At 37.0% G+C, this 11,135-nt stretch overlaps 3 protein-coding genes across 3 annotated transcripts in view; all 3 read right to left on the reverse strand.

Annotated features, from left to right (window-relative positions):
* LOC148424364 (AT-rich interactive domain-containing protein 3B-like) overlaps positions 1–959 on the reverse strand; it is a 65,794-nt gene extending 64,835 nt beyond the window's left edge. Inside the window, exon 1 of the mRNA XM_088413952.1 lies at positions 914–959. Coding sequence (XP_088270078.1) covers positions 914–949 — 36 coding nt within the window. The 5' untranslated portion in view covers positions 950–959. The remainder of the gene's footprint in view (positions 1–913) is intronic.
* Positions 960–1,642: 683 nt separating this feature from the next.
* Positions 1,643–7,242, reverse strand: fam219b (family with sequence similarity 219 member B). The gene is made up of 6 exons (XM_088413775.1): positions 7,071–7,242; positions 5,799–5,907; positions 5,438–5,531; positions 5,298–5,375; positions 5,152–5,203; positions 1,643–4,266 (listed from the first exon to the last, which is right to left on the reverse strand). Exons 1-6 carry the CDS (start codon positions 7,134–7,136, stop codon positions 4,117–4,119), a joined length of 549 nt encoding a protein of 182 aa, XP_088269901.1. The 5' UTR covers positions 7,137–7,242; the 3' UTR covers positions 1,643–4,116.
* Positions 7,243–8,122: 880 nt separating this feature from the next.
* LOC148424366 (cytochrome c oxidase subunit 5A, mitochondrial-like) lies at positions 8,123–10,587 on the reverse strand. Its single transcript, XM_088413776.1, has 5 exons — positions 10,419–10,587; positions 8,883–8,999; positions 8,628–8,749; positions 8,335–8,457; positions 8,123–8,237 (listed from the first exon to the last, which is right to left on the reverse strand). Exons 1-4 carry the CDS (start codon positions 10,492–10,494, stop codon positions 8,344–8,346), a joined length of 429 nt encoding a protein of 142 aa, XP_088269902.1. The 5' UTR covers positions 10,495–10,587; the 3' UTR covers positions 8,123–8,237; positions 8,335–8,343.
* Between the last annotated feature and the right edge of the window lie 548 nt (positions 10,588–11,135).

An 11,135-nucleotide genomic window follows, 5' to 3' on the forward strand; every position in this document is an offset into this window, starting at 1 on the left:
AAGGCAATTTGCATAGCAAATGAAAGACTAAAACAAAATGACAAATCACAGACAAGTTATAATCACTGGACACGAGTAAAAATTGACAATGAAAGAATTCCATTCCTGCTGCAATAATTGAGTCACTGAATCTCTGCTGTACACGTTTCATAGTAAAATATTCTTATTTTCTCGAACAAACAGTAGGATGATTGACTCGTTTACAAAACGGGCAGCTGTTTTTTTCGCATGTACAAACAAAATCGAACATTTATAGTGACAAAACGAGATGAATAGACAACAGACAGGAGAAAACAAACACAGCATATAGCTAAACAGATAAAACTAAAACGATCTCAAATCGTAAAGCATATTACTTAAAAGTTACATTGTAACCCACTTAACTAACATTCCTAAACTCGCAGCGCAGGTCTGGTTTACGTCCATTTTAGATTAGAAAACGTTCTCGCCGAAAATTCCGAGATCATGTTTTCATGATCTGGAGTTATAAGTGCTAACTGAAGTAGTTGATTTAGAAGACAACCACGCAAACACGACTAAATGATTCGAATACAACAGAGTGATTAAAAAAAAAAGACGTTAAATGACCTCCAGGTTACAACGAACGCGTAAACTGTCAAAAATGTTTCGCCGTACCTCCACCAACTCCATCCTCGACTAAATATTTTTCTAAATTTTGCATCAAAAAAATAAAACAAAACAAAAAACAAAACGTTCAAAATAATATTTAATTGAGCTTTTTGCCATTTCCCTGCGACTTTTTCGCTGTTTTACGACACCGGCCTTACGCGCGTTAATTCGACAAATGGTTCAAAATTAACCTAAGATGTGATGTTTATCCCGTTGAGTTTTTGTTATTTATTTGCTTAAAAAATGGAATGCAAAAGAGCCCGAGGAGACGAGCGGTACTCACCATTTGCGCCTTACTACTGCCGGAGTTGTCCACCATGCCTCCCGATTGCCTCGCTGCTGGCACTCGTTCAAACTCACTTGTAAACACACGCGCACGCCAGAAAACGAGGACGCGCACGTCCGGGGCGGAAGAAGAGGAAGAGGAGGGAGCAGTGTAAGCACGACTCACGCCAGCATAAAAAAGCGCTAAAAGCTATTATTATTCACGCATTCGCCTGTTTTCATTCGATATGAATTGCACACGGCTTTTCTTTGCACCCTTACTGTGAGTTATTAGTATAATTCCCCAAGCAGTTTTTTTTTCTCAGATCGCACTCGCCCCTGACCTCTCTTTTATCCACTAAATGACACTTCCAATAACCAGGGTGACACAATATCTGCAGCACTTGCTGAAAATTTGCTCAAGAATGTTGTGGGACTAGGAAAAGGCGACTGTTCAGTGGCCCGTTGGGTTCAAAGCAGCTCGGAATTTTGAATGAGTCCAAACTTTGCTTTTTTTCGGCTAAGCTGCCTAAATGATTTTTTCCACGGGAAGTGTCGTGCCCGATACTGAAATTACATTTTATCTAGCAATAAGTTACTTTATGAATCAGTAATATCCCTACTGTGTGACAATCTACACGTTTACCTACTCTGATTTGACTGTGAATGCATCATGAATTGATGATTCATTAAAGCGTGCAGTAGCGCTATACTACCCCCTGGAGGTGGAAAAATAAATCACATGACACAGAATCGATCTTTTATTTCATCATGTAAACAAATAAGAAGAGAGCAGTCGCTATTAAAAATAAACATGCGCATTGTAAAATAACAATATACGTTGAAGAGGAGATTGTCCAGCAGTTGCATAGCATAGGTTGACGTTTGCTACCAACCACTGTTTTTAATAAACAAAGGTGGGCCAAAAGAAGGTACCATTTCCAAGTTTACACCTTTAAACAAAGAAAGTGAGGAAGGCAGAGATGGATGAAGGATATTTGCAGTACTGGAAAACAGTTCACAAATGTTATTGTGATGAAAGGGTAAATGTAAAAAAAAGAAAAAGCATATACCTGCTTTTGGCGCACAGTGTAGTATAACAATTCATCCATTTTCTATCATCATAGTATTAACCGTTTGTTCATTGGCTGGGTCAGAAATTAGTTTTATAGTGTAAAGTGCGTTGCCTCCTTGAGAAGAAGAAAAAAAAAAAAAACACCCCGCGACCTGAGTAAACTTAAGGCGCGGGCTGAAACCAGCGATCGTCAAAAAATTGCTTACTATTCCGCAAATGTACAATATATAAAAGGCAAATTGCTCACCCCTTAAAACACAAACACACGCGCAGTAAACATATCCAACAGTAGCAACCAGTTTTGTGAAAAATGTAAATAATATGAACCAATTCTTTTCCTTTTACTGATGTTCCCATCTCTCCTAAAGTTAAGAATAAATAATAATAAATAACTTTAGTACTATAGCTTTCAAGCATCACTCTTGCCGGAACATTGCTTCTCAATGCATCAGAAACAACTTTGGTTTAACATCCTACGTATATTCATCTCCAAACTAAATACATTTATAATGTAATGTTTTAAAAGTACATTAACTTTTTACGTTCACATACCAATGGCCATCCCACTGTCTTTTTACACTTCATTGTTTAATGTTTTTAGTCTCTTAGAGCCACGCTGACAAAAGTAGGAACTTTGCTCTGCAAGCAAAAAAAAAACAGTGCAACAAATGTTACTTCATAAAAATAAGGTTGCAATAAAGGAGAATGTCATGAGATTAAAGAGTGTTCATTTAAAAGTAAAAAAAAAATAAGTTTCCAGAAGTGGAAAAAGTCATGTAAACTTGACTTAAACGCGGTCGTTTCAAAGGGTTTATCTCCCGAGAAAGAATTTTCAATCGATTGACGTTCAAGGAAAGGTTGTCGTGTTGAAACAACAAAGTCCTAATGTTAGGAAAAAAGTTGAAATATTACAAGAATGTAGTTGTAACGTTACAGGGAGAAAGATTGTTATGAAGGAAAAAAAGGCTTTTACAGTCAAAATGTGACAAAAGTAACACCAGAAAAAATGTAACATTATAATGCAAAGTTATGTTGTCATCTTGTGACAAATATGAGGCAAAAAAAAAGAATATTATGCATAAAATAATTCAAAATGTGTTATGACAAATAGAAAGTCAGAATGTTATTGCAACAAGTTTGTAATGTTACAAAAATATCAATGTAATGTTATAAGTAAAGAGTAATGTAGTTAAGAAGAAAAAAAACGGATGTTATGCGAATAAAGTTTTAATGTTCCAAAAGAGCAACTGAAAAAAATTATATTGTTACACTGCCATAGAAATTAATGGTGCGATGTTACAAGAATTATGTCTTACTACTGTGACAATAATTCCTAACCTATGCGAGAGTAACCTTATAAGGTTACGAGAGTAAAGTCGTAATGTAACGACTAAAAATTTGCAGTTATGACAAATTAATGTTACAGAACATTTTGATTACAAATTTGTAAAGAAAGGAATTAAGTTCAATCTTATGAAAAGTTGTAAAATTACATAAATAACGAGAATAAGGTTGCAAGTTTACACTAATGTCATACAAAATAGCCACAACGTTTTTCTTGTAATATTAGAACTTTTTTATGAGAAATTTTACACAACTTCCTAATAATATTAAATTGCTTTTTTCCCCCTGAAATTTACTCAATTGTTGCCTTGTTCCCTTTTTTCAGCGTGACCCTGAAAATCCTTGGTGGATGCTAGATTCTTCTACAAACGATGACAAGCATTGGCCAAAAACCTTGCATCTTCAAAATGATCATTTCAGAAAAAAAACAAACATTGTTCAACCCCATACATCCAATATAAGTGTACTCGATATCATATAGAAATCCATAAAGCTCATAAATGCAGGAATGGGTGACATATTAATGTAACAGCAGTCGGGGAACGTTAGAATTGCAAATGACACATTTCCACACCAGTCACTCTTTTTGTAGTGCTAGCATAGTTAAATGTTAAAAAAAAAAATAGAAAAATAGGTCAAGCTTTGGAGTCACAGTGGATAAGGCGCTTCTTTTTTTTTTTCTTCTGTCCATCCATGCGGCGCTGTGACTCAGGAGAAGCCCGACTCGGCCTCAGCGCCGAGACGGCGAGAAGGCGGGCGACGCCGGCCTCCCGCATCCGCTACAAACCTGCTTTGGCGGCCTTTCACTGCGTGCAGCACGACGGAACCTCTATGCAGCAGCACATGGAAGAACCCATGGCTTTGGGAGGAATCAGGTCCAGATCCTCATCGTCGGGAATCTCGTCCAGGCGGTAGCCGTCTTGAAGCAGCTGCCTGCTCAGGTCCGGATGGATCTGGGAGGAACGCAGCCATACACTTTCAGGCAAAGGTGAAAAAAAAATTCTGCTCAACAATAAATTTAAAAGCAGGAGGAGGAGGCGATGATGGGAGTTGTTGCGTTTGAGTGGAGGAAAAAAAATAGGAAAGTTATCAAATCATTTAAAATGGGACAATATTACAAAGTAGGAATGTTGCAAAAGTGAAATATTACGAGACTAAAGTTGTGTTTCACAGAAAAAGTTGTGATCTTATTATATTAGTGTTGGAATGTGTTACATCAGTGGTTCCCAAATGAAAGAGGTCTGAAAAACTGGGCCCACAAGGACAAGAAGTCCCCACAAAAAATAATAAAAACCCAAAATGAATGGAGTGAAGTTACTCTATATAGCGCTTCTCAAAGCACTTTAAAAAATATTCAGCTGCTCATATGCCAGTGGAGGTTGCTGGGACAAAGTAAAGCTCAGTGTAGGGCTCTCGGTTGGCCAATTAAATCGGTCGATAATGGTCCTTCAAATCTCAGTCCAAAATTTTCTGCCAATATTTGAAGACACATCTAACGTGAAAATTTGCACGTTATTGACACCTACTGAAATGCACAGGGATTGTATTAAATCCATTGGTAGATTCATCAAGAGGGTGATTTTTGGCAGAAAAAAAATAAGGGTGCGTCTTACACACAGGTGTGTCTTATATTAGGCGAATTACGGTATAGATCTTTTGGGAGTGCGATTTTTTTTTTTTTACATCTTGGTTGTCAATTATTTGTGTGTTTTCGCCATTCAGAGGTCAAGCCGCTCCCAAAAGACAAAAAACACAAGACCAAAGTGACCATATTTGCCACGGTCCAAACGAAAAGGCGAAATTAGGAAAGAAAGAATGTGGGCGTGGGTGCGACTCACCTCGGCCGAGGAGTAGCCCGAGGAGCACTGCTCAAAATCAATCTCTTCATCACTGCAAATGACACGCACAACCAGTTCTGCTTTCTTCATTGTTGAAAAATGTGTGTGTGTGTGCAAACAAACACATTTAGAACACAGGTTCTTACCTGTCGGAATCCAGTGCAATCAAAGTTTCCTCTGCATGTTGACTCAAAGCAGCGTAGCCCTTGTTATACTTGACTTTTCTGCGAGATAATAACGATGTGAAAATGGCGTTTTCCGATATGCGAGGCCGAGTTTTGCTTACCTCTTGGATCCTTGTCTGGCCTGATGCACGACAGGAGGCCCTGCTGAGAGAGCCTTCTTCTTCAGAGCTTTCCTGGCTAGCTCTCTGTGTTTTTCTATGATGTTAGCAGTGGTTAGCATACAGGTAGCATGTCCGTCTCGACCAATTTATGCTATGCCTGAGGTACGCACTGGAAATGGTTCATAGTCAACATTAAAATCTTGACTTGGTTGGAAATAAGATGCATGATATGTTGCTATTCTCCTCCAGTACTCTAGGTGGTGCTAATGAATGCCACTGACTTGTGTGCGTGTGTGCGTGGGCTGAGAAACTGCTGACATGCTTCTTCGAACCTTGCGGCCAGATAGAGATGAGTACTCACGTAGTTTGAGGTGGATTGCCGGCACCCTGGACATGATATAAGGTCCTCTCTTCTCCATTGGCCTGATGCCTCCATCGACGTTTTTGGGCCTTGCGCCGCTACTGGGCACCTGGAGTTGCAAAAACATCATTCACATACACTTTTCATCTTTTTTTAACGGTGTTTATTTATGATCATCTCACGTACTTGTATGTATGGCCTGTTGTTTCTCCATTTGGTTTCAAGTTATTGTTACATCTTTGAATCATTGCAAACACTTTACAAACGACTTTTATTTATGTATTCTAATACATTTACAACATCATCCAGAAAACTTACAACTAAAGAAATGGTTCAATGGAGGCTAACCTTATTCAGCCATTTTCAGCAGTAAAACGTTGTGTGTTATGTTTACATAAACATGGGGGTACCAAGTGAATGATTGGATTCTATTCTTTATTTAGAAAAAGAAAATATGCTACCTTATTATGTTCTTTGGTAATTTGAAAATAGGTCATTTGAGTGAAACAACTATTTTGGACAAAATGAGCTCTTTGTGAAGATGTGTTTTCTGCACAACAGTCTTTGATGCTTTGACGCTAATGTTTTTTTTTGTTTTTTTTTTTATTGGCAACTGAAACTCCTCAACAATCTTTTCCTTTGTTAAACCTGAACAAAAACGATAAACATGCGTTTTTGATGGCCAAATATTTATACACAATGTATATTATATATAATTTATAAACAATTTGGTAAAGTATGGAAACAGTATCATCTTCACATTGATAAATATTCAGCTAATTACAAGGTATGAGCGCAAACCCTTGCACAATTGTGTTTTTTAAACCAATACTTTTTTTGCAACGTGTGATAAATTCGCTTGGCTGCAAGCGGATGTTACAAAATTTGCTAACCCAGCTTGCTTCCTTACATACAAAAATGTCAAGAAAAAGAGAGGCATGACAATCCATGCCATATGTGTTAAATATTTTTAATAAATAAAACTGCTTCTCAAAACGTTTCTTTAGCTTTTTCTGCGAATGATGTATAAAAATGTGAAAAAGCTACCTGTTTCTTTGCAAGCTGAAAAACGCAAGCATAGAATGAGTCTCTACATTCTGTAATTGACATTGATTCGAGTTTTTAAAATAAACATACAGCAAAGTTATAATCCGATTAAAAATCAAATCAGTTGGTTGTTTTAGTCAACACAAACTGAAGGCGCTAGCTGCGCGTATTAGCCGATTGCGGCTAATTCGCCCGACCAGTCTTCGTTAGCTGCGAGTGGTTTACCGTCAAATTTGGAGGAACTTCGAGCAGGTTGTCCTTCTCCGGCTCCTCGGAGATGTCGTTCATCATCGTGGCGGCGGTTGTCACAACGTACACCGTAGCAGCTCATCCATGACCAGGCAATTTGTTGGCAGGAGACAGGCGAACAGGCTAGGTTGCTAATGCTAGGGTTTGGGTTCACTTCCGGTTGACGTTTCAAAATAATACTTTGTCCCAGGATTTAGGCTTTGATCGTTTTTGGTTCCTTACTGCGCTCTAATAATATGTTACACAAAAATGTAGCTTTTGTGAAATGTGTTGGGGAAGGAGTAATAATAATCGATTTTTTTTCTTCTAGTTGCAATTGAATTTGATGTTGATTCTTCAAGAATTGCAATTGATAGGAAAATACTAGTACCCCACATAAAAAAAAAAAAGATTTTAAAGTCATTCTCCACAGTTACAACTTTACTTGACGTAATAAACACATAAATGCATTTCAAGGTTTATTAATAATATAAATCATGTGGAAAATATAGAGGCAACGATATATACATTCATAGGTTGCTTAAAGGTCACTATTAACTCATTGAATCTCAAAAACATATTTTTATGTATGTTTTGTGAGACGAGGTATTCAGTTCCAGGTAATAATTTTCACAAAAAAACATCGATTTCACAATTTAGCATATGTTCAAATCTTTTGATTTTTAAAACTTTAATTAATTTGATGTATTGCGCAACCCTAGTTTACACATAACTGTTTTATGTATATGTAGTACAAAAGTTGTTTTTTTTCAGTTTTGTACAACACGGAAAAAGTGAAGTGTATGTAAACATAATTCCTCTTGGAAATTGGATTTTTTTGGAGGGGGTGCACATTTTATTTGTGCTTTTGGTGTATAGAGTTTAAAAAAAAAAAGATGACCTCTGTACTGAAACATTACGAGCATGTAACTTGAATATTTCTTTCCTTTCAATTAAATGAGAAGTGAGAGTTTTATAAGAATAAGTTTTATTTACTGCAATTTGGGTATCATTTGATTCATTATATAATGATAATGAACAAAAATACACACAGACATGATTTTGTTTATCCAGTCCACCATTTTTTTTTTTTTACATACAGTAATAGGACAGTATGAGATCAATCAACAATATAGACATTTTTGACAGGAAACATTTTAGCACCTGAGGGGAGAAAAAAAAAAAAAGACGATGAAATGTATAACAAATACTGATTGATTTGTAGGTGATAGCATCGGATGTATAAGAAGAATTCAGTCACCTCTGCCTGTTAAATCTTGTCAATGCCGAGCTCCTCCGGCGTGGATATGCCGAGTTCCGCCAGCGTGGGCTTCAGCTCCTGGATCAAGTATGGATAGATGTCTTTGTGGGGTCCCGCTTTGTCCTGCAAAATAAGACATCAAAACACAAGGACGATTACGTTCTGAGGTTACTGCTATCCACGCTCGGTCGCCACATGATAGGAAAGAAGTCCACTTATAGACCACCGATGTTATATATTTATCTACAAGTGCAAACTAGGAAGGAACACTGATAACTGTGTGTAAAACTCACTTTGACTGCCTCTAGAATACGGATGGCACTGGCCAGGTCGTCGAGTCTCCGGCATGCTCTGAGAGCCGAATCCAGGATCTTGGCCTCGGGTACGAGGTCGTACCCGATCAAGGTGTTCACGCCTTCACAAGAAAAAAAAAAAAAAAAAAGGTTTGTAGAACTATTCCTCCTGTTGCAACTTCAAGAGTGGCAGATCCACTTTAGGCAATGAGTGGTCATAATAAAATAAATATAATAAATAAAAATAAAAAGAACCTTTCTTCAGCTCCCAGGCATCGATGTCAGGCTTGTTGAAGTAGGTGACCCAGCGAGCGTCAAACTCCTCATCCGTCTCCACTCTGGCATGTGAATAACATCTGGAAGCTAACGGAGCTAGAAAATATGACATATGTTTTATTCAGAATGAATATGTAGCTAAGTGTTTTCTTTTAATTATTCTTTCCAGCAATAGGTTACTTTAACTTCCACACAAATAATGGAAAGACAGTACATATTTTTTCCCTTTAATGAAATGGGATTGATTCAATTAATTTGACATTTTAAAAATTGCAGATTAGAAAATTAAGGGCATTGTGGAATCGAGATCTTGTAACAATGGCAGAATGGGTGATTTAGAAGACATGTTTACAATTGGTACTAACCACTTAATTTAAAGCGATAGTTCATTTATTCAGCAATTCTTGGCATTAAAATGTTGATATTTTGTCTGTAATTAACCCCTTGAGTACCATCCATTTTAAGACATTCCTTCAGCCTAAACTTGGACACAGTATATTTAGAAAAAAATAAAAATAAATGAATGGGATTGAATGTATAAACACGTAAAATTACTTTAAATTATTACTTTAAAAAGACTATTCTTTAAGCAAACTATGATGTGAAGATGTGAATGTTAAGTTGACATTAAAACACATTTTAAATCAGTATACGTTATTTTTTTTCCCACAGGAGTTATTTTTTTTAAATAAATTGAACTTTTAAATAAATGATTGTTTGTTTTATCTCTTCCATTAAAGTTTATTAAAAACGATTTGTTCGAATCGTTCATATTATTGAAGAAATTATTCGGGACAGGGATTAGTAAAGTAACTAATATAGCACCACTTTGTTAGGTTGGCAATCGTGTACTGACTTGTGTTTTGTAAAACAGCTCCAGTTTATTTGTAGCTTTGTTGTTCGTGGAAACATTTCAACTAGGATGCGCTGCCATTATTTTTATTTTGTTGTCATCTTAGATAGTTAATAAAAATGCATTAATATCAGTGATTTGAACGATTTCATGCCAGTATTTGCAGACTTTTTTATTTATTTATTTATACAGTGGGGATACTGGAAATTAATCAGCGTTGTGCGATATGGCACAAAAAAGATTCCAAATGAATTAAAACTCGTATAAAAATAATACACTTGGCTGTATCTCACATGTATTATTTTTTTTCTAATAAGTTCCATTCATTTTTTTTTCTTATGTTGCGTATTATCTGCGGCGAATGACGCTCTTGAACTAAGTCAGGTCAGCACAAGGTCGTGACATTAAAATGAAACATTACATTTCGCGCTTCTTTTTAGAATAAACTATTATAGTTTTTTTAAGATACGTATAAACACTTGTTATAAGTGTAAAGCGTCTTGAATTGCAAAATATTTTTCAATGTGACCCCATGCTAGCGTTCACGTAAAGATACTAAGCTAGCTAGCAAGGCAGCACACCGGCAATTTCCTGTCTTCGTTTAGTTTTCGCCGGGGAAAAATGACATTTGTTTCAAACTGCATGTGCAGAATGAGTCCTACCTGTGTGGCCGGGTCGGAACCGGGTCGCCAGGGTCCGGGCGCCCGTGCCCGAGAGCCGGAAGACGGCACGGAACATAGTAGAGAGGAGGATGCTAACGGCTAAATATGAGTGAGTGTAGTGAAAGGACTCTGAACGCCGGAAGAAGACGGAAATGTATCACGTGATTGACGGAAATAGCCGAAATCGAAACGTTGCTTCTGGCCGGTTTGGAGTGATGGAGCGATTTTTACCACTAGGGGGAACGCTTGAGATAAAAATAAATTCAAATGAGAATTTGCCAAAGTATTCAATAAAACTGTAACTTTAATCACGTTTTAAACCCCGATTTGGTTGCAACCATAAATTTAAACCCATAAATAAGAAGCCCTAACCCCGATTTAAAACGAAAGACCGTATTTATAAACCTTACCTTGAAACATTACTCTTGAATCCTCAAAATTCTAATTTGATTGTCTGACTCCAAATCCCGAACCTTGTCTTTTAACTCAATTTAGAATCCCTTCCTCTAAACCAGTTTCGATCATATCACCTGAAATGAACGCTTTAAACTCAATTCGGATGTATTTCAACCATGTTTTGTGTATTTATAAGTGCGTGTGTGTGTGTACAGTCGTGTAGGAGTCACAAAATGGATGTAGAGCGGATTAGTCGCACTAATCCCAAACCCGTAGGCTCAATGCACCACACTAGACACCCATTAGTCTAATTCCCTGCTA

The sequence above is a fragment of the Hippichthys cyanospilos genome, chromosome 4 (genome assembly GCF_059441005.1).
Source record: "Hippichthys cyanospilos isolate Australia breed blue-spotted pipefish chromosome 4, RoL_Hcya_1.0, whole genome shotgun sequence".
NCBI lineage: Eukaryota > Metazoa > Chordata > Actinopteri > Syngnathiformes > Syngnathidae > Hippichthys > Hippichthys cyanospilos.

Excerpts from the sequence above, each read along its gene's own strand:
- fam219b (XM_088413775.1), bottom strand. The coding sequence starts at position 7,136 with ATGATGAACGACATCTCCGAGGAGCCGGAGAAGGACAACCTGCTCGAA. Across the intron at positions 5,908-7,070 it reads AAGTTCCTCCAAATTTGACG|GTGCCCAGTAGCGGCGCAAG; the intron begins GTAAACCACTCG and ends TTGCAACTCCAG. Across the intron at positions 5,532-5,798 it reads GGCAATCCACCTCAAACTAC|AAAAACACAGAGAGCTAGCC; the intron begins GTGAGTACTCAT and ends CTAACATCATAG.
- LOC148424366 (XM_088413776.1), bottom strand. The coding sequence starts at position 10,494 with ATGTTCCGTGCCGTCTTCCGGCTCTCGGGCACGGGCGCCCGGACCCTG. Across the intron at positions 9,000-10,418 it reads GTTCCGACCCGGCCACACAG|CTCCGTTAGCTTCCAGATGT; the intron begins GTAGGACTCATT and ends CATATTTTCTAG. Across the intron at positions 8,750-8,882 it reads TGCCTGGGAGCTGAAGAAAG|GCGTGAACACCTTGATCGGG; the intron begins GTTCTTTTTATT and ends TTTCTTGTGAAG.